The 22,295-nt window shown below is 44.2% G+C and overlaps 1 protein-coding gene across 3 annotated transcripts in view; it reads right to left on the bottom strand.

Moving 5' to 3' along the window:
• Positions 1 to 22,037, bottom strand: part of ZDHHC9 (zinc finger DHHC-type palmitoyltransferase 9) — a 31,592-nt gene extending 9,555 nt beyond the window's left edge. The window contains exons 1-4 of one of the 3 annotated variants that reach the window (XM_054708948.1): positions 21,982 to 22,037; positions 20,115 to 20,415; positions 9,009 to 9,169; positions 2,802 to 2,960 (exon numbers count right to left, since the gene is read on the bottom strand). In XM_054708948.1, coding sequence (XP_054564923.1) covers positions 2,802 to 2,960; positions 9,009 to 9,169; positions 20,115 to 20,281 — 487 coding nt within the window. In that variant the 5' untranslated portion in view covers positions 20,282 to 20,415; positions 21,982 to 22,037. Of the gene's footprint in view, positions 1 to 2,801; positions 2,961 to 9,008; positions 9,170 to 20,114; positions 20,416 to 21,824; positions 21,944 to 21,981 lie in introns of those variants that run through there. The other 2 variants (XM_054708992.1, XM_054708908.1) reach the window with 2 other exon arrangements.
• Between the last annotated feature and the right edge of the window lie 258 nt (positions 22,038 to 22,295).

The raw sequence follows: 22,295 nt of genomic DNA, 5'->3' as shown, positions 1-22,295 counted from the left end.
TAGATAGGATAGAGGCCTGGTGCAGGAATGGGGGCCAGTTGGTTTGCCCTGAAGGGTGTCCCGGATCAGGGTGGGGGTTCCCTTGGGGCGTGGGGCGGCCTGAGCAAGGGGTCTGTGGTGGTTTGCAGGCCAGCCACGTCCCCTGGCGACCCAAGCGGAGGCCCTGGTATCTGGAATTTATTTTCCTTCTACAATTGAAACTTTGTAGCCTGGAGCGGAGCCAAGCCTTCTGCTAGCTCTGAGGCAGCAGCTATTTCTGTTTAGGGTTTATTTACCTTCTATAATTGAAACTTTGTAGCTTGAGTAGAGGCTTAGGCCTGGCAAGGGCATGCGGAAAGCTTGGCTTCCTCTGTTGCCTGGGAAACCTTGCTCTCTGTGGCTGTAGCCATCTTGGTTGGGTTAATTTGCATATTCACTCCTGATTGGCTGGTGGGCATGGCTTGGGCTGGTGGGCATAGCGAAGGTGCGGTCAATTTGCATATTACTCGATTATTAGGTAGGATTAGGTTGCTTTCCAAAAAGGATCCTGCCCCCATGTGGACACAAGATGGCCACTACAAGATGGCCAGCAGGGGAGGGCAGTTGGGAGGCACCAGGCCTGCAAGGGAGGGCAGTTGGAGGCGATCAACCCTGCAGGGGAAGGCAGTTAGGGGTGACCAGGCCGGCAGAGGAGGGAAGTTGGGGGCAAACAGGCTGGCAGCAGAGTGGTTAGGGGGTGATCAGGCTGGCAGGCAGAAGCGGTTAGGGGCAATCAGGAAGGCAGGCAGGCAAGCAGTTGGGAGCAAAAAAAGTTTGTTCCAAATTACACTCCTACCAATGCAGCACTAAGCATTACCAGGTTTTCCTTGCTTATTATCTAGATTTTAAAAGGTCCTGCTTTAATTTTTATTTCTTTGATATTTAGTAGGGATAAATTTTTTTTTCATGTTAACTAGCTAATTGTATTTTTTTATTTTGTAAACTGTCCATATTTCTACTGAAATTTAGTGGTTCTTTTTTAAAAATCAATTTGTGCCCTGGACTGTTTGTTCAGTGGTTAGAGCATCAGCACACATTCCAAATGGTCTCGGGTTTGATCCCTGATCAAGGGCACATACCTCAGTTCCAGGTTTGATCCCCAGTCCCGGTCGGGGTGTGTGCAGGAGGCAATCAATCGATGTGTCACTCTCACGTCGATGTTTCTCTCTCTCTCCCTTCCACTCTCTCTAAAAATATCATTGGAAAAAATATCCTCAGATGCAGATTTTAAAAAATCAATTTGTATGAGTTCTTTATATTTAAGAATATTAATAAGGAGAGGGAATTCTTTATGAAAACCTTCACATTGGACATTCTTGAAACATTAAGTTTCCTGGCTTATTTAAAATGGGTTTCAATTTGCCTGGCCAGTGTTGCTCAGTAGTTGAGACTCAACCTATGAACCAGGAAGTCATGGTTCGATTCCTGGTCAGGATACAGGACCAGGTTGCAGCTCAGTCTCCAGTGTGGGGTGTGCCCATTGATGATTCTCATAATTGATGTTTCTATTTCTCCCTCTCCCTTCCTCTCTGAAATCAATAAAAATATATTTTAAAAAATAAAAATAAATAACTAAATAAAATGGGTTTAAATTTCTAAAAATCCTACCTACATGTAGCTTATTACCATATAAAGTAAGATATCTTTTCAAGCTTTGTCTACAGAACTGGATAATAAGAAGAAAGCAGTGTACTCAGGCCTGTTCTATGACATATATAAAGAACGCTGGAAGTAAGCCTAGTAATAATACAAGGAATTGATCATATTTGCCTATTGATAGACACATTTACGGACTGTTTCTGATCTTTCCCAGAGCTCAGTACACAGTAGGCAGTGATTACAACTAAGCCACATACATGTGGCTAAAAGCACAGATACATTATGCACACACATACACCCAAAACCCTTGTAACAGCAGCAGAGAAAGAAGAAATGAGTTTGAGAATCATACCTGTTCCAGCTTCATTTCTTACTAATTATATGAACCCACATAAAGATGCTTCACCTATTTCCTCATCTATAAAATGGTGATAATACCTATCTCCTGAGATTCTTACAAGCCTTAAATGAGAGAAAGGGAATACACTTCACATAGTACCTAGTATATAGTAGGAACTCAATAAATGCTAACAACTTTCTTCTTGGGAATACTACTTCTTACAAAGTCCTTCCTTCCCTGATGCTGCCCTCCAGTAGACTAGGGTTCTCCTCCCCCTATGCAAGGTGGGTTCCACTTGAAACAGATCCAGTAAAGAAAATATAGATTTGAAAAACGGGTAATTTGCCTTAGCCTGTTTCACTCAGTGGCTAGAGTGTCGGCCCACAGACTGAAGGGTCCTGGGTTCGATTCCGGTCAAGGGCATGTACCTCGGTTGCAGGCTCAATCCTCAGCATGGTCGGGCATGTGCAGGAGCCAACCAATTGATGTGTCTTTCTCACATCAATGTTTCTCTCTCCTCGTCTCTCCCCCCCCCCCCACCTCCACTCTGTCTAAAAATCAATGGGAAAAATATCCTTGGGTGAGGTTAGTAAAACAAAAACCCAACAGGTCATTTATTTTCCCCCTTACCAAAAAGGTTGTGTTTTTTTTTTAGACTGGCAGATATTTAAATTCCAATTTGATCTACAGAAGTACAGTTGATTTACAGTTGTTCAGACGCTTGTTTCCTATCTAATTCTAGCTTTCCTATCTACCCCTACTAATTTTTTCAAGAAAAAATTACCTTTACTCTCTTCTTCAACTCAGCCTTTCCCCCAGACAATGCCCTAATGATTTTACTCACCCACACAGTTGTCACAGATGCTGCAATGGGAGGCCCGGGGAGGCCGGAAGATCTTGCACGTATAACAGTATTTCAGCTTTACAATCTGGTTGTTAATCTGGAAATTCTTGATACGAGGGGGTGGTCGTTGGCCCTGGGGCACCGCACCATTGGTAGCTTCTGTAGATCAATAAAGACCGTTAACGTCACTGCTAGCCATTGTTTGAACCCAAAGGTCTCACCAGTTGTCCAAAAGCAATGGAAGTATTCAAAGGTTCCTTAGGCCCACTGTCTTCTTCATATTAACATTTCCAGAGTAGACTCTCAACATCAAATTCCACTGAGTGCCATGCAATCCTTTTGTATGCATGTGAAAAAGTGTGTCTTCAAGTTTTTGGCTGATTACAAAGAAAAATATTCAAAAAAGAAGAAGTAAAATGGCTAAAAACAGAAAATGAAAACATCCTATTTCGTTCATAATCAAAAATTAACACAAAGATACCACTTCCACCTACTGTATTAACAAATATTTAAAAGAATAAAAACACCTAGTGAGCCGAAACCGGTTTGGCTCAGTGGATAGAGCGTGGGCCTGCGGACTCAAGGGTCCCAGGTTCGATTCCGATCAAGGGCATGTACCTTGGTTGCGGGCACATCCCCAGTGGGGGGTGTGCAGGAGGCAGCTGATCGACGTTTCTCTCTCATCGATGTTTCTAACTCTCTATCCCTCTCTCTTCCTCTCTGTAAAAAATCAATAAAATATATTAAAAAAAAAAAACACCTAGTGAGCCCTAGCTGGTTTGGCACAATGGATAGAACATCGGCCTATAGACTGGGTCCCAGGTTCGATTCCAGTCAAGGGCACATGCTTGGGTTGCGGCCTCGATCCCCAGTGTGGGGTGTGCAGGAGGCAGCCAATCAATGATTCTCATCATTGATGTTTCTATCTCTCTTTCCCTCTCCCTTCCTCTCTGAAATAAATAAAAATATATTTTAAAAAAATATCTAGTGATTCCCTGGCCAATGCTTCTAAGTGGTTAGAGTGTCCACCCTCACACTGAAGTGTCATGGGTTTGATTCCTAGTCAAGGGCATGTACCTGGATTGCAGGTTCGATTCCCAGACCCATCAGGTCACGTGCGGGAAGCAAGCAATTGATGTGTTTCTCTCACATCAATGTTTGTCTCTCTCTCTCTTTCTCTCCCCTCTCTCCCTCCCTTCCACTCTCCTTAAAAATCAATGGAAAAATATCCTCGGGTGAGGATTAACAAAAAATAAAAAATATCTAGGGTTGGCAAGGACAGGGAAAAGGTATTTTTATACATTACCAGTAAATAATGTAGCAGTGGCTACCAAAATTTTAAATGTGTTTACTTTTTGACCCAGAAATTCTACATTTAGGAACTTATCAAAATTTCAAAGAGTTGTATAAAAGATGTTGACATATGGATATTTTTCATAGAGTCCCTTTTATAGTGAAAATCTGAAAATAACTTCAATGTCACAATAGGAGGTTGGTTAAGTAAATCATGATACATGCATAGGATGGAATATTATGCAGCTTTTTAAAATGGTGTAGACAAGTGAATGATGACAGGAAAAGATTCACAATGTCTTGCAAAAATAAGATATATGCATGAAAAAAAGGCTAATAATTAGAAAAACAATTATTTTAAAATAAGAGTAATACATGTTTATTGTAAAAATTTTGGAAAAACAGAAACGTAAAGAAAAAATAAGGATATCTTTTCAGCTCAGGGATATTCATGCATTTTAGTGTATTTCCTTTTATCTTCCCTTAACAGATAAACATTTATGATTTTTTAAAATTTGAGATCATGTTATAAATGCAATGTTATACACTGTGTTTTTCACTTAAGATTATACAATAAACATTTTTCTATTATTTTTTTCGGAAAACATTATTATTGACAATACAATATTCCATCATATGCATGTACTATTATTTATTTACTCATTTAAATTCTGCTGCATGCAAACAGATGTGTATTTCAGAGGGAAGGGGAGAGGGGGGTTGGGAAGAGATTAACCAAAGAACTTATACGCATATATGCATCACCCATGGACACAGACAATAGTGCGATGAAGGTCTGGGGAGGAGATGGGAGTGGAGGAGGAGGGGAGAGGGGGCAAGAAGGGGTCAATGGGGGTAAAAAAGGGGACATCTATAATACTTTCAACAATAAAGATAAATTTTTAAAAATTATGCTACATTCAAAGTTATGATATTACAAATAACACTAAATTCCCTTGAACATCATACCCCGATCCCAACTCCCTCCTCCCTTCCTCGAGAATACATTCATGTGTTAAAATTAATTTCTAAAACATAAAGGAAAGCATGTTGAAGTCTGAGCAGTAATATATGAAGTTGCCAGCATTAAAATAGCTAGTGCCATATTAAGATGAAAAAGAAAAAAGAAAAACGATGTACTAAAAATCCTTCTACAGTAATTTGTGTAAATCTGTCTATTTCCTTTAGCTAAACCCTGACAGAAGTGGAATTACTGGGTCAAAGGGTATGAACACTTAAAGCCAATATTACTATTGCCAAACTGTTTCCCAAATTGATAGATTTGCATGCCACCCATTTGCAGCATATGAGAGTGCCTGTCTTGTTGCACCCTCCCTATGCAGGATAATTCCCAAAACAGAATATTTTTTAATTCATTTTGGTTTTTAAAATATCCGCCATATGGTACATTTTTCCCTTTTTTGAAGAGTGGGGTGGATGCTGTGAAATCAAACAATAACAGTGTTTCATAAGTCTTACAAGAATGGGGATAGCTGTTCATTAGAGGATATGAGTACCAGCATGGCACCTGCCACCTTAATATTCCTTTGTATGTGCTTTACATGAAGGCACCTGGAAGACAGTTCATGGTTCATCCTCCCTATGAAGTACTATGATGCAAGGGAATCACCCGCTTTCTTCTCTCGGTTCTCCTCACCCATAACATACCCAGTACAGTAAGTCCTCAGGTAGCATCTTCGATAGGTTCTGTGACTTTAAGTGAAATGACATATAATGAAACCAATTTTACCATAGGCTAATTAATATAAACAAGAGTTAAGTTCCTACGGTATCTCATCCATGTTATAATGAAACTATGTTGAATAAAACAATGTTATTCGAGGACCTGCTGTACAGGGCTGAACACTGAATGTAAGTTGACAAAAACTTGTTAGCATAAAAATAAACATATGCATGAGTATGGACTCAAGAATGCACTCTTCTATAGAAAGAGGCGTGTTAAATGCAGAGGTCACAAATATGATGTCTCATGCTTGGCCCCCAAACCCAGTGATCTGGCAAAACAGAGTTAACCTTGCTAAGGAACCTGTTGTGACATGCACAAAGACAAGTCAATTAATAATTTTTTTAGCCTGGCCAGCATGGCTCAGGGGTGGAGCATCAACCTATGAACTAGAAGATCATAGTACGATTCCCAGTTGGGGCACATGCCCAGGTTGCAGGCTTAATTACCAGTGTGGGGCATGCAGGAGGCAGCCGATCAGTGATTCTCTCTCATCATTGATGTTTCTGTCTCTCTTTTTCTCTCTGAAATCAATAATATATATATATAAAATTAATGGACATAAAATTCAATCTGAAAATATAAAAAGACACTATTTTTTGGATAAGCATAAAAATGTAAATTCTTGCCCTAGCCAGTTTGGCTCAGTGGATAGAGCCTGCGGACTGAAGGGTCCCAGGTTCGATTCCATTCAAAGGCACCTGCCTAGGTTTGGGCTCAATCCCCAGTAGGGGGCATGCAGGAAGCAGCCGATAAATGATTCTTTCTCATCATTGTTATTTCTATCTCTCACTCTCTCCCTTCCTCTCTGAAATCAATTTTAAAAATAAAAATAAATAAATAAATGTAATACCTATTAGAACCTCGACAGGTTTGTGTTTTGAATTAGATAAATTGAAATTTAAAAAAATAAAAAACACACACCCTAAAAGAACTAAAGGCTAACCACAGACTGGTGCTCAACTGATGTAGCTTTTAGTCTTATAAGTCCTGGGTCCCTTTCTTCTACTCTATTTGGCTTGTATGCTAACTCAAGCTACTTGGGTACTGGAATTGAGAACAATTTAGGCAGGCACTGCTGTTGGGTCTGATGGGCTCTCAATCCCTGCTAGTACTGGCATCGCGGCCTTCTTTCCCAGTGTGAGTTCCCAGAATATCCTCTCTAGCCCTGGGATGTCCTGCTTCAATTCCCGAAGCCACCCTGGCTCCTGGGTAGTGTAATACTCTATCTCTGTCCCAGAGAGTCCTACCCTTAGCTGTAGACTGCTCTGTAATGAAACTATAACTGCTTCCTTATCATTTCTAGAATTCTTAATGGTTCCTGGCATCATAGTTGACCCCTTCCACCTTGTGTGTTCTCCTAAAGCAGGAATTCTTGGTTATGGACCCATGAATGTGCTTCAAAAGTTCTATGAGTCCCTGAAATTACATCCAAAATTGTATGTATGTGCATGTATGTAAAGATACTAAGAGAAGGTTTATAGCTTTCATGAAAAAAAATCAAATGAGTTGATGATGACCAAAGAGTAAAAAAACAAAACAAAATAACCATCCTTTTGGGAACAGTGCAGCAGACCTTGGTAACAAATCCCTCCCGAAACGCAACCCAACACAAGAAAAAAAAAAGGAAGCATGACTTTCAAACCTTGTTTCAGCTGCCTTAGCAAATTCACAGGGTGGGCATGATCTCAGATTCAGGATCTCAGAGGGAAAAGCCTAGAAATGATTGTTAATCTGCAACCACTATTATGATGCCACTAGTGGCCCGGTGCATGAAATTTGTGTGCATTAAAAGGGAATTAATTAGAGGAAATATTTTAATATTACTATTTGCCCTCTCTCTATAATAGAAGTGTCAGAAATGAAAGAAAATTAGTAAAATGTATATGAAAATCTCCCTCCTGTCACAGTCTGGGGCGTGCCGCGGGACCCAGAGTCAAGTCCCTGCCCACCCACATGCGCTTCAAAATCGCAGGAGACCCAGACCCGGCTGGCCCCACCCCCATCAAGCCCCTCCGGGCAGGAGGCACAGCCTCAGGTCCCCCAGCCTGGTGCTGGGGCGGTGGGCACAGCCTGAGGTCCCCAATCAAGCCCCACTGGGTGGGGGGCACAGCCTGAGGTCCCCCAGCCCAGTGCTGGGGCTGGAAGTGCAGCCTGAGGTCTCCCGGGCCAGTGCCAGGGCGGGGGAAGCAGCCTGAGTTCTCCCGTCAAGCCCCACTGGATGGGGTGCATGGCCTGAGGTCCCCCACCCAGGGCAGGCACCATGCAGCCTCAGGTCCCTGCTGTCCAGTTGTTACGTGATGGCGTCCCAACTAATTTGCATATTATCCTATTATTAGATAGAATAGTGGCCTGGAGCACAAAATTCATGCACTGGGGCGGGGGGTGTCCCTCAGCACAGCCTGCACCCTCTCCAATCTGGGACCCGTTGGGGGATGTCCAACTGCCGGCAGTCGGACATCCCTCTCACAATCCAGGACTGCTGGCTCCCAACCACTCGCCTGCCTGACAGCCTGATCACCCCCTAACCACTCCCCTGCCAGCCTGGTCGATGCCTAACTGCTCCCCTGCCAGCCTGATTGCCCCCAACTGCCCTCCCCTGCCGGACTGGTCGCCCCCAACTACCCTCCGCTATAAGCCTGGTTCCTCCCAACTGCCCTCCCCTGCCAGCCCAGTCACCCCCAACTTCTCTCCCCTGCTGGCCCGATTGCCCCTAACTGCCCTCCCCTGCTGGCCTGGTCACCCCTAACTGCCCTCCCCTGCTGGCCTGGTTGCCCCCAAATGCCCTCCCTTGCTGGCCTGGTCCCCCCCCCCAACTGCCCTAACCTGCAGGCCCAGTTACCCCCAACTGCCCTCCCCTGCTGGCCCAGTCATCCCCAACTGCCCTCCCCTGCCAGCCTGGTCCCCCCCCCCCCTCAACTGCCCTCCCCTGCAGGCCTAGTCGCCCCTAACTGCCCTCCCCTGCTGGCCTGGTCACCCACAACTACCCTCCCCTGCTGGCCATCTTGTAGTGGCCATCTTTGACCACATAGGGGCAGCCATCTTTGACCACCTGGGGGTAGCCATCTTGTGCCAGGGTGTGATGGTCAATTTGCATATTACCTCTTTATTATATAGGATTCCCTTACTAATTAAAGCATAGCATCTTGTCAGCTGGTTAGAAAACCCACCTATCTCCATTTCTATGAAAGCTGCTTCATCTGGTAGAGCTCGAGGGATCACTCCAGGGTCACTGAAGCTGGTCCTCAACAGTGTAGCCATGGAAAAAAGGAAGAGCATGGCAGCAAACACAGGGATGGCAGGAGATAGCTGGACAGCCAAGTAACGGCATCTGGAGAAAGCACGCAATTGAACATTTAGTTATACCTAATCCTATATGGACCACGAATTGTTACCAGTATGGCAACAAAACAACAAAACAAGCAATACCTTGAGGGCAGACACCATGGTTTTTACTTCACTTGAATCACCCAAAACTCCTAACAGTGGTTCTGTACATAATGGGAGCTCAACAAATACTTAATTGATTGATGCCATCTATAACATACAGAAGACAGTCTAAAGGGACCTCTCCTACCCCCAAGCCCAGTCCCTCCTGTCAGCCTGCTGGGAGTCACATTTCCTCTGTGCCTCAGGAAAGGCTCACAACTGTTAAGATCAGGGAAGCCACTGAGCCTGGACCTGAAAGCATCACAGGTTGCTCTCACTCTGGGAATGTCTGGAGCTTTTCCTATGCACCCATATGGCATTAGTCCTGAGCTCCAGGAGGAGGAAGGAAAGATCAGGACTAGTCATGAAGAAAGGTCCAAGTGTCAGACACAGAGTATATTCAGCATGCTTCAAGGCCAATAAAAAGCTTCAGCGTGGTTCAGTGGTTGAGCGTCGACCTATGAACCAAGAGGTCATAGTTCAATTCCTGGTCAGGGCACATGCCCGGGTTGTGGGCTCGATCCTGGTGTGGGGCATGCAGGAGGCAGCCAATCAATGATTCTCTCTTATCATTGATGTTTCCATCTCTCTCTCCCTCTCCCTTCCGCTCTGAAATCAATGAAAATATATTTTTTTTAAGCTTCAGGGCTGCTGACTGACTTTGCAACATCCATTCCTCTTCTCTCCTCAATTAGCTCAGCTAGTAGGTAATTAGTGACCATAAGGAAATAAGAAAATTGTTTCTCCTGAGCACCCCTTCCCAACATCATGTTTGCTCCCCTCTTTCTTCATAATTCACCTAGAAGGCCATACCTCTTCCTTTCTGGATTATCTCAGCCCTACTCATCTGTCAGGTCCCAGAGGCATCAATGCCATCATTGTCATCATCACAACCATAATTTACTGACCACTCACCAATATGCCAGGCACGACACTAAGCTCTTTATATGCATGATCTCACCAATTCTCACACTAAATCTATGAGGTAGAGTCCATTATACCCATTTGATAAATGAAGAATCTGGGGTTTAGAGAGGTCTTGTCTCCTCCAAAAGGCTTATCCTAAGCTGCACTAATCTGTCCACGTCATCCTCACTGCCAGAGCCTTGTATTGTTTCCTAACTGTTTTTTACTATGTTGACCTCATCTCCCCCAACTGGACTTCCTAAGAACAAGAATCTTCTCTTTTTGGAACAGGAATGTTTGGGTTTGAATTCTGGCTCTACCAGCTCCTAGCTGGGTGTCTTAGTTACTTTCAAACTCTTTATCTGTGAAATGAAGATAATAATAGAACTTCATGGGGTCGTTGTATGGATCAGATGCATGAATATAAATAAAGTGCTTAGAACTGCACTTGACACACAGTAAATGCTAAGTAAATGTCAGCTATTAACATTATCATCACGGTTCTATATCTCCCAGAGCTTAATGCAAGTATGTGAATAAAGAAGCTATCAACAAATACTTGTTAAGTCTAAGTAAATTTCCAACCAAATAAATGGGAATGTGTGATGAGAGTTACCACTGACCTATTTTTATTCTCCTCCTCCTGGCACATTTTCTCCTTCAACACAGAGATCTTCTCTTGGAGGCAGACTATAACTGAATAAGCAAGGGCCAGAGGGAGAGTGGAGAAAGTAAGCTAAGGAAAAAGGCTTATTTCACTAGCATGGGGATCAAGCAAGCTTCTGTCCACTCGGAATGTTTAACCCCGGATAGTACATTCACCGCAGTTTTGGAACAGTCCCCAGGAGATCTTCCCTGTTTTCTTGCCACACACATGACTCCATGGGTATGCAAACCAACTATACTATAGGCTGAGCTGTTTGTCATGAAGGTGAACACATATAATGAACTTGCAAAATTATTTTTGTGGCTTTTTGTTTGCTTGCCTGCTTATTTGTTTTTAAGAAAATCCTTGGTCATAGTTTGCTTTTGTATGATTGACTTCCTTCTCCTAAATGCCAAGGGTAGGGGAAAATGTTTAGAGAAATGAAGGGTATGGCTAACTGAGTTCAGGGTAATTAAGGAGCTTGTGTAGTACCCTCTTTTCCATTGTTCCCCTTCACTGTCACAGATAATCAAGAAGTAAATTCAGAAATGAAAGTCCCCTCTACTTATTAGGGACCCAAAGGCCACAGTAAAAACACAAGGCTCTGGTTCATGAACAAGCCAAGTGAAATCACCACACTAACAGAAATCAGCCATCTTCCTAAGATCATTATTGAAAACAAAGAAGTAATGTCTCCAGGACTCACACTGCCTTGGTGTACAGTCTCCAATCAAAAGCCTTAGAAAAATCAGAGCCATCTGATTGGACACCAAAGGGAGTGTAAATTGCTTTATTATAGGGAAAAGATACAGAGAGAGTAGAACCAAACACACATACACAGATACACACACACACACACACAAATTAATGTGGCCTCCATGCACAGAAGGACTCACCCAAGCTGAACTAAGTTCCCTTCCAACACCTGCTTGTCAATCAGACAAAGAACAACTTAGATTTGAATTACGCTACACCATCATGGATAAAGGTCTCTGTAATCTCCACACAGCCTATCTTCTGCACCTGCTAAAACAATCCGCTCTGTATGTCAACAAGTACACAACAGGCCCATTGTATTGTTCTCCAGAGATGAGGCTACTGGCAGCCCGTTGTCACTAGTGAGTGGGTGTGTCTGGGAAGGCAGATGTGGGACCAACAGGCCTTTCTACTCTGAGTAAAGGGAAGCTTGGAGAGCCAGCAGCTAAGATTCTTGTGAACTACAACCCATCGTGCCTGTCTTTAATAGTTATGATCCAAAAATATCCCCCAGGTTAGTCCCATCATTGCAGTAAGCTGGAGGTCTGTTTCTGACAGGAATAAGCTATGGGAAGATTTGGGAGTAATTCCCAATATCAACCTCAAAAGTCAAGAGTATCCTCATATACCCCTAATTTATCTTAATGAAAGACTGGATCTGTAATTCACATAAGCTGTTTTTAAAACTCCCTAGTACTTTCCATTGATATTTCATTTTGGAATAATGATATCCATACACTTCTGCAAACAGAACTCTCCTTTGTCTTCAAAGTACCAAGAAGCCTTCCCCTTCGCAGGGGGTTGGAAGTTGCTTTTCTCCCTTGTAAATTTCAAATGTACAACCCTGTTCCCACTAAGTCTTCATTTCTGCCACCTGAAGAGGCATTGTCAAGATAGGTCCCCCTCTACCAAATTCTTAACTGGCCTCAGGCTTCCATAGCAGGTTTAGATGAATGGACTCCCACATGTCCCACGGACCACATGGTGGTACTGACCAGCAATAGCCAGCAATGCCAGGCTGCGCTGGTGTGTCATGTATCATCCCCCATTCCTAGCATGCTAGTTCATTGGAGGGACAATGATAATGACACAGACTTCAATTCACTTGAGGAAACTCAAAAGAGGTGCATGAGTGGAGCTAGTAAAAAAACAGACAGATTCCATGGCAGGGCTCTGCCTTACAGACTGGTAACGTGGACTGATTATCTGCTTCCAAGTCTGCCCAATAACTTTCTTGCTATGTTCTTTTGTTGTTGTTCTTTGATCAGTACACTCAATCAACCAACAAGTTTTTATGGGTCTAACAAATGAAGAACAAGAGAAATAGGGAGTTAATTTTGTTGGAGAAAACATAACTAACATATGAAATAGCTAAAGAATAAGACCAATGATGACGTGTTAAGGGTAGCCGCTTGAAACTGCTCCCATAGCAGCTGTTAAGGGTGGCTTTAAGGAAGAGCTGTGCTTGCAACAGCAGGAAGCACTCAAAGATTAGGGAGTCCCACAATGGCCCTTGGTCCCACCTAATAGAAATAAGCCTTTGCTATAAGTTTCCCTGATACAGATGGTTGGCTGTCCTCTTAAACACAGTAAACATGTACAAACACCCATAAGACTGGTTCAAGTTTCTTCTGATGACAGTCTACTGAGAGGAAAAAGTTTCCTTAGACACTAAAAACATAATTTAAAACCAGCCTCCAGATTTACTGCTATGTAAAAGTCAGAGGAAAATGCATAACACTGTTTTGCTCCAGTAGCAATGGTGAAAATGAACCAAACAGGGACATTTTCTTTCTTTTCTTTTTTCTCTTCTCTTCTTTTCTCTCCTTTTCTTTTCTCTTCTCTCTCTTTCTTTTAAATCCTCTAGGATATTTTTCCATTGATTTTTAGAGAGAGGGAAAGACAGAGAGAAATATCGATGTGAGAGAAACACATTGATTGGTTGCCTCTTGCATACTCCTGACCAGGGCCAGGGCCGGGGAGGAGCCTGCAACCGAGGTACGTGCCTGTGACCGGAATCGAACCCGGGACCCTTAAATCTGCAGGCAGACGCTCTATCCACTGAGCCAAACCAGCTAGCGCGACATTTTCATTTTTAAGGCAATGAACCATCCTCTAACTTGAGGAGGACCAAAGTTTCTATCCAAACCTGTTAAGAAGTTGCCAAATTTCAGTTATAACAAATTTCAAATATAACAAATAACAAAATTCAATTATAACATACTCCTGCTCAAGAACTTAGAACAATTTCCTGCTGCCTATTATATTAAGCCCCAAACTCCACAGGCCAGTATTCCGAGACCCTCCATCAACTGGCCTTATCTAATCACCATTATGAGGTGCTTGTCTTCTCATTGCTCCATACCAGAAGTATCCCCCTAATTACCCTGAATTCACTAGCTTCTTTCTGTTGCAAGAAGCATAAAGTGCCTCCTTAAACACAATACTTTTGAGGAGAAAGTTTAGGAGGTCTCCTCTCTCCTTCAATAAACACCTCAACCAATGTCAGCATCATGGGGGACATCCCTGTTCTTTGTGCTTGCTTTCCCTAAAACAGAAGTTCGCTACACTCAATTAAGACTCATTCTGTCCTGGCCAGGTAGCTCAGTTGGTTAGTCATCCCTGTATGCCAAAGTTGCAGGTTTGATCCCCAGTCAGGGAACATACAAGAATCAACCAATGAATGCAAAAATCAGTAGAACAACAAATTGATGTTTCTCTCTCTCTAAAATCAATCAATAAATAAAACGTTTTAAAGACTCATTCTGAAAAGATGGGAGATGCATATAATAAAGATTGATAACATGAAACTCATTACCACTAAAGGTAATCAATGCTGAAATATTCAGATAAATTCTGAATGACGGAACCACAAAGAATTGTTCAGGAGACATAAACCAATCCTTCTCCAGGAATGTGCTTAATCAGGAAGTTGAGCTTAGCTAAGTACTATAACAGATTGGTATCAAAGAGGCAACTACTCATTTCTTAAAACTTTCATTTGCTTGGCCAAGTCACAGAAAGAATCTTGGGCTAGATGAAGCACAAGACTGAACTCCTACAGAACATTCTCTATAGAAGGCTCTGTTGGTTAGAGATATGATGCAGTCACTCTTTCCTCTTCACAATCTTACCTAATGAACTTCAGGAACCTGGACCTTGCACTATAAGCACAGATATTCTATCACATGAGTTTGGCTTTAGTCTGCATAGTCCTGTGCCTCCTCAAACCTGGTACCTTTGTGTTGTCAAATTGCCTTTTCTCTTCCATTTGCCCTCAGGGACATGGTGCCCCTTTCATAGGGTTCACCCACAGAGTAGCAAAGTATGAATTTTGCTCTAAGCCCTCCTCATCCTGGCCACAGAGGTGATAATCCCTCATAACTCACAAAGCTTACTTTCTAGGTTCACCTTAGAGATGGGCTTCCCTGCTCTTGCAAGGCTATCAGAATGCCATGCCAGCATGCTATCAGTGTTCCACAAAGATGCCTTCATTTTCTAGGAGCATGAGCTGGAGAAGCCCAAATAGCCTAGATGCCATTAGGTAACAAACACTAGCTACCAAGAACCCAGAATATGCTGGTCTAGCATTCAGCCCTATGTACAGCTTTAGCAATCTGAACATCTTCAGGACTCCATATTCAAAAGCTAACATTGAGATGAAAGGTAATGTCATATAAAGGCAGTGGCTGGCCAAAGATCTTGATGAAGAAATCTCACTTCTGTGGGCCTGTTTCCTCACCTGCAAAAGAATGGGCACAGTCTCCAAAGTCCCTTCCAGCTTTATTATTCTATGACTAGAGGCCTGGTGCACGAGATTTGTGCACTGTTGGGGGGTGGTCCTTCAGCCCAGCCTGTGCCCTTCCGCAGTCCAGGGCCCCTTGCTCCTTACTGCCCGCCTACAGTGGAGGCAGGAGAGGCTCCCGCCACCACCGCTTGGCCGCTTGGCTCACCAACCATGAGCCAGGCTTGTGGCTGAGCAGTGCTCCCCCTGTGGGAGCACACTGACCACCAGGGGGCAGCTCCTGCATTGAGCATCTGGCCCCTGGTGGTCAGTGCCACCGGTTGTTCCACTGTTAGGTCGATTTGCATATTAGGGTTTTATTATATAGGATTCTGTGAATCTGTGAGTCAAGACTGGTACATTTTAATTGCATCCAGGATGTATTCATTCTGCAACATTTATTGACCACCGACACTGTGGGGGCCACACAGACACAGAAAATAGTCCCTCACATTGGAAGAGCACAAGTGCAATGACCATAGAAATCAGAAATGTAAGAAATGTCATATGATTATGTGTTAAATGAGTGGCATGTACAATTAGTCCCATGAATGCAGAAATTAATAGAAAGATTTCATAAAGGAAGACTCAAGGGACTTGAAAGAGAGGTAGAGTTGTGAGAGGCTAGAAGTGGGACAATTACTAGGCAGTGCTACAAAGCATTTTTCAGTTCATCCAATTCAGTGACTCCTCTGTATATCATAAGCACACATGTGTGTCAGTCCAATGAGATTTGATAGTGCCTTGATATGATTTCTTCCATATAAAGCAAAGTGAGGCATATGCACTAATCATAGCAGCAAACTGCTTCTACTTCAGTGGTCAAGAGTCATACAATTTTTCTTGCCACAAGAGAAGTCTGGGGACCTTGACTCCACTAGCAATCTGGTCACAAAGTTAAAAGAGGCAGCTAGGGACTAGCAGGTGTGGCTCAGTGGTTGAGCATCAACCTATAAACCAGGAGGCCACGGTTCAATTCCTGGTGAGGGCACATGCCTGGGTTTCAGGCTTGATCCCTAGTGTGGGGCATGCAGGAAGCAGCGATCAATGATTCTCTCTCATCATTGATGTTTCTATCTCTCTCTCCCTCTCCTTTCCTCTCTGAAATCAATTAAAATATTTTTTTAAAAAGAGGAAGCCAATTCAAAAAAACAGTGCACTCAGTCCTTTCTCCAAGCTTTATCATGAAATGGAGATTAACTAAATACCACAATTGCCTTTCAGTAGCTGGAAAACTCACAAGTTGTCAGTGTCATTCTGCTATAGTGTCCTGACACTCCCGGCCAAGCTAGTGGCTATGTGTTCATCATACAAGCGGGACAGAGTTTGAGCAGAAAGGACTGAGAAGGGTTCATGTGCTCAAAGCTGAAACTGGCAGACTCACTCACATTGCCTAGATAGCTCACCCTGAGAATAAATTAGGAAATCCTTTTTTAAAACACTGTTCAATTTTCATTCTGCTTTAAATTCAAATATATTTACCATGGATACAATTATACTTGAATACATAAACATATTTAAATACACTACCTACCTGTAATCTTCTAGCCTCTCCTTTTCTATATTTACTCTTACAGACAGTCACAAAAGTTCTACAGAATTTCAGACTCTCAGAGTTGCAAGAGGCTTAAGACAATTAGCTCAATTTCCATTCCGGGCAAAAATCCACTCTGTGACAGCAGCCCTGAGAGATGGCCACCCGGCTTCTTTAGAAACACTTCTAACAATACAAAGCTAACTAGCTACTGAATGAACAATCTCTTTTCATTCTATGTATGCAACCTACTATCTGTCCACTAAAAAGTATAGGTACCTCTTTTGAGAAGTCTAAACATGTAAAGGCAAAATCCAAAACTAAAACTATTTCCACTGGCACTACTAGCACTGCATGATTTTCATCAAGGGGCACACATATGCCTGACCAAATTTCTCAAGCCATCTGGCTGACCCAGGGCTGTGCCACAGGCAGCTATAAATCAACTCGAACTTGTTCCTAAGCACCTGCTGCAAGCAAGACCCTATTACTAAAATGCATATCCAGATGTGCCTCAGGATCTGGACTCTTTTCCCCAAGGCAAAAATGCAGCAGCCAGAGGAAGTGATGTCTATGCTTCTGGACAAACTGATTAAAATAACCAGCCCTTTGTCACCCTCACCTAGCTTGATCAGCTGACTTTCTGAGGTCTCCCTAAGTTCTAATACTATCTAAGGAGCCCATATTTTACCCCTCACCACCTATCCCCAACTCTGTGCTTGGTAGTAAATTACAGACTCCAAAGAAAAAAAGGTTGACCAGAAAGTGACTCCATTATTCAGAGGCATGCTGGTTTCCTTTGTATAGCCTGTCATCGGCAAGGCACAGGCAGTCAGCATGTAGAGTATCTGTGTGTCTGTATGTCTATATATGTATCGCACACACACACATACACACATTCACAAACAGATTCCACCATTCTTAGTGAAAAGGATTCATCACCAGGATCCTCTCCCCTTTGGTCAGAGTTATACTTCCCCATTCCATTCCTCAGCTAATATATTTACTTCCTTCTCCTCCCCCCCTTCTCCCTTCCCCAGCCCTACCTTCAAAAATATTTACTCTATTGCACAGACAGCTGGAACTCCGAGCAGTTTACAAACAACCTCACCCTTCATATCTGAGGACAAAGTGTGAGAAATAACCTGGGGCGGGGGGGCGGGGGGGGAGTCGTCTTGGCAGAAAACTCAACCTGCCTCTGTCAAACTGTAACTTGGCTAATTATAAGCTCATCCCATGGGAAGTTTTCTTCAGAAGCCTTTGGGTCTAAGTGGTACAGACCCAAATCAGACTCTGTCTGGCTCCCAGATACAAAAAGGACCAAACACCAATAGCTCCAAATTTCAAATTCCCCCGGCCAGTCAAACCAGAGGTTTCCTAGGCCCAGAATTATCAGCTCACTCAGGGTCAGAAAACAAATCTCATTTGCTTTGAGTGGTTTCAATCACAACAAATTAACCCCAAGGCAAAGGGGTTGGGGGTAGGGGCAGAAAGAGCTAATGATTTCACAGGGGATGACGCACAAGACAGGGAGGATGATAGAGAGCATAGTTCAGCTCGGCACTTCCAAAAAGAAGCAAGGCAGGAATAAACCAAAGAAAACTTGGAGAGCCCTGGCCGGTTTGACTCAGTGGATACAGCATTGACCCGTGGACTGAAGGGTCTCGGGTTCGATTCCAGTCAAGGGCACATACCTCAGTTGCAAGCTCTATCCCTGGCCTAGACTGGGGCCGTGTGGGAGGCAACCAATAGATGTGTCTCTCTCACATCAATGTTCCTCTCTCTGTCTCTACCCCTCCTTTCCACTCTAAAAATCAATGGAATAAAATATCCTCGGGTAAGGATTAACAAAAAGAAAAAAGAAAACTTGGGAGTTATACATATGCCTGCCTGACTGCACATACTCACTTGTACCTCACATAAGTACACAAGTATACACACACACACACACACACACACACACACACACACACACTCAGCCATGAGACTCAGAATGGAAAGCAGCTAAGACGCCATGACCAAACTGCCTGACTCTGCCAAATACTTCACAAAGTCCACAGCAACAGCAGCAAAAGTGCCTTTGACAAAGCTCTTCTGACCTTACTTTCCTAGCCCTGTTATAAACTGGGTCCCCTTCCTCCCCCTGCTGTTACTCAAGCCAGTTACAACCATCAAGAAGTCTAGCAAAGCAGCTCAAAAAATCACTCTTGATGCACTGGGAAAGCCTGAAGCTCTTACAGAAAGAAAAGACAAAAATGAGCCCCAAGAGACCAGAGCTCATTTTAATTACCCACAAAGGCTGGCCAAGGAGCCCCCTCCTCCCTGCCATGGCTATGCTGCAGTTCCAGGTCACTCATGTACATGAACTACAGCAGGCTCAAGTTAGGTGTGGCTCACAGCCTACACACACCTCGTGGCTCCTTAAGGCCCTCCTCATAATAACCCCAAACCAATTAGCATTGCTCCCATCCCCAGAGTACATAGCATTCTCAGAACAACCAGCAGTGATGTCACAGTATCCTAGAATCCACCTAGCCACCTCCCTAGCAGGTGTCCTACGGTGGCTCTAGTATTGGCTATTACATCACAGAAAAAAAAATAACTCCAAGGCTGGTATCAAACACACACAAAATAGAGGGTTATATTGAGTGATTTTAAGTGAATAAAAGAACAATTCACAGTTAATAAGCACATATGTGCCACACACACAGCTAGTTTGTAGCATAGATGAGGCTGGAACCAATCTGCAGGTTCCCAATTCAGTTGACTTTTCAATTTAATAGCTAGCTGAGAGCTAATCCCTAAAGTACATAGGACCCAGAATAACAGAATAGGTGACTATGGTGGGGTGGAGTTATGACCACAAGGGGTGCCCCTGGGCTTGGGAGGGGTGGGGAAGAGGCAGCCTGTCGCTAAGAACCTAAGGAGACCACTGAAAAGGGGAAGTGAGTAATAAAAACAAATTATTTTATTTCCCAAGGGTGTCAGGAGTCGCCCCAAATCAGTGCTATAATATTGGTATCAAAGGTCTTGGTCTTTTTATGCAACACATACTCTGCTATAAGCATAAAGCAATGAATTCAGTTGACATGATCCATAGACACTGCTCAAGAGGACAGTGACAACCATCCAAGGAACACCCACAAACTTCCCAGAAAGAAGGTTCTTCCCCTAGATTCAAAGTAATCATTGTCAGGTGACTCTACTCAATGGAAACTCACTCGAAGGCAAAGAAGAGTGTACATGTCCCCAGGATGAGGAAAAGGGTCAAGTAGAAGATGCCCTTTTGCCGGGCCATCATGACACGACCATCGCAGCAGAAGGTGTTCCTGCCTGGGAGTTTCTCCCACTTCCGTGTCACCTTCTTTCTCACCACCATCACAGACATGATTGGAATTCCTGGTCCAGATGCTCTTTGTGATTACAAGATGGAAAAAACAGAGGCTGAGCTCAACTTTAAAATCACGTTGCCTGCTATTGCTGCTGCTGGGTCAAACATCATCAAAAGTCCAACTTCTAACCCTAAGAGAAAAGACCAAAAAAAAAAAAAAATGAGACAGGAACAAGAAAATGCAGTTCAATCCTCCTTCCCCAGAAGCAAAAGATAAGCCTGAAAGGGTGGGGGTGGGGAAGTGGGAAAAGTTTATTTCCCATCTATGTTTGTCCTCTAAATGGAGAAAAGTTTACAGGTTCTCCAGAAAAAAAAGAAGAGGAAGAGCGCTAGTATACCTTCTTAAAGAAACCCCCATAGTTCCAATATAATACTGGTGGTTTGTTCATCACAGAACCTTAGAGCTAGAAGGGTTTTTATAGGTGATAGCCCCAATTAATTGGTTGAAAATGAGTAAAGTGAAAACCAGAGAGAGAAAATAATTTATCCAGGGTCACACAACTGCAAAGCTAAGTAAAAATACTTGTCTGCAGACTTTTAATCCAGGGCACTTTCCACTACGCCACATTGTTCTATAATCATCATTAAAAGGGCTAAAAATAATAGTTTATGTCCTTAAGGAGCCATTCCCTCCCCTCCTCCACTTCTTCACCTTCTTTCTTCAATTAGCCACTCAAATATGAATCACACCAGGGAACAAGTCATCCTCTGGCAGAGCTAGGAGGTTCTGGACACTCTGGACACACATCCAGGTACTTACTCAAAACAGATTTCCCCTCATCAAACCCTTGGTAACTTCCTGAGTTCAGGAAATGAACCAATTTTGGGGGTCAAGCCTAACATTTGTGGGAATCTTAATAAAACCACATCACAGATCTATAGGTGGAAGGCTGACTAAAACAGGAGAGGTCTTGAAAGCGTTGGAGGGGGAGGAACAAGACAGCAATTAAACGGTGTTTTCCGGGATCTTTCATAAGTACCATCTCTACTTAGCATCCTGAATCCCCAAGCCCAACCTTTCTCAGCCACTGCCACCCTTCTCATCCTCTCAGGTGTGGTGCTGTGGCCTCTACTTACTGACACCACACGCCCCACGCTGGCACGACTGAGGCGGAAGCCTGCAGCCTGACGGACTGATGAGAAACAACCAACTTGAAATCATCCCCCAGCTGGAGAGGGCAAGGGTCCAAACAGAGACTAGGCGATGTGCCTGGCAATCAGAAGGTGGAGGGCTTGGGAAAGGGGAGGGGTAAAAGGTACAGAAACACTTCCTTTGTGTAAAACTAACCTGGAAAACAATCTTCTCCCAATAACCCGGCCCAGTAGGAGAAGAGACCAGGAAGGGGAGCTGGGCCAGGGAGAACAAAGATCAAAATCCGTCCAGAACCAGCGACCGCCCACCCGCCCGGGGCCAAGGCCCGAGTCCAGGGCAGGCAGCGGGCGCGGTCTCGGGAGGCCCGCCCAGCCTCCGCCACGCAGCGGACCACCGCCCCAGGCAGCTCGGGACGCGCGCCACCTCCACACGCTCGTACACACTCACACACGCTCCGCCACGTGTAGTCACCACGGCTGGGGACTCCACCGCTGGCACCCTGAGCCGGGCAGTGCCAAGGTCCGCGCGTCCCGATGCAGCGGAGGGGTTGGCAGCCCACCATGCGGCCAAGCCCAGGAGACCCCCAACCCCCACCCCTTGTTACCTGAACCTGGGAGCCCAAAATCGGCCAGAGACTGAGGGCAGGAAGTGGACTGTCCCAGGGGACCGCGTCAGCCGCCCGAGTTGGCAGCGACCTCTACTCCCAAGCCCGGAGGCTGCCTTCTCCAGACAAGGAGCCCCAAAGATCGGGGCCCTAAAACAGCTGTGGCAGCCGCCTACTGCTGGCCGAATGGAAGGCTCCTCACGTCACTAGGTCGCTCCAGTAGTTTCTCGCCCTCCATTGGCTGATAGACCTCAGTGTCTCCGCCCCTGCCACCGCTGCCCCGAAGTACTGTTGGCTACTCCGAACGCCACTCA

This window comes from Eptesicus fuscus, chromosome 1 (assembly GCF_027574615.1).
Source record: "Eptesicus fuscus isolate TK198812 chromosome 1, DD_ASM_mEF_20220401, whole genome shotgun sequence".
Classification (NCBI taxonomy): domain Eukaryota; kingdom Metazoa; phylum Chordata; class Mammalia; order Chiroptera; family Vespertilionidae; genus Eptesicus; species Eptesicus fuscus.
The sequence above is the reverse complement of the archived record's forward strand: the minus strand, read 5'-3'. Positions and strand labels throughout refer to the sequence as shown.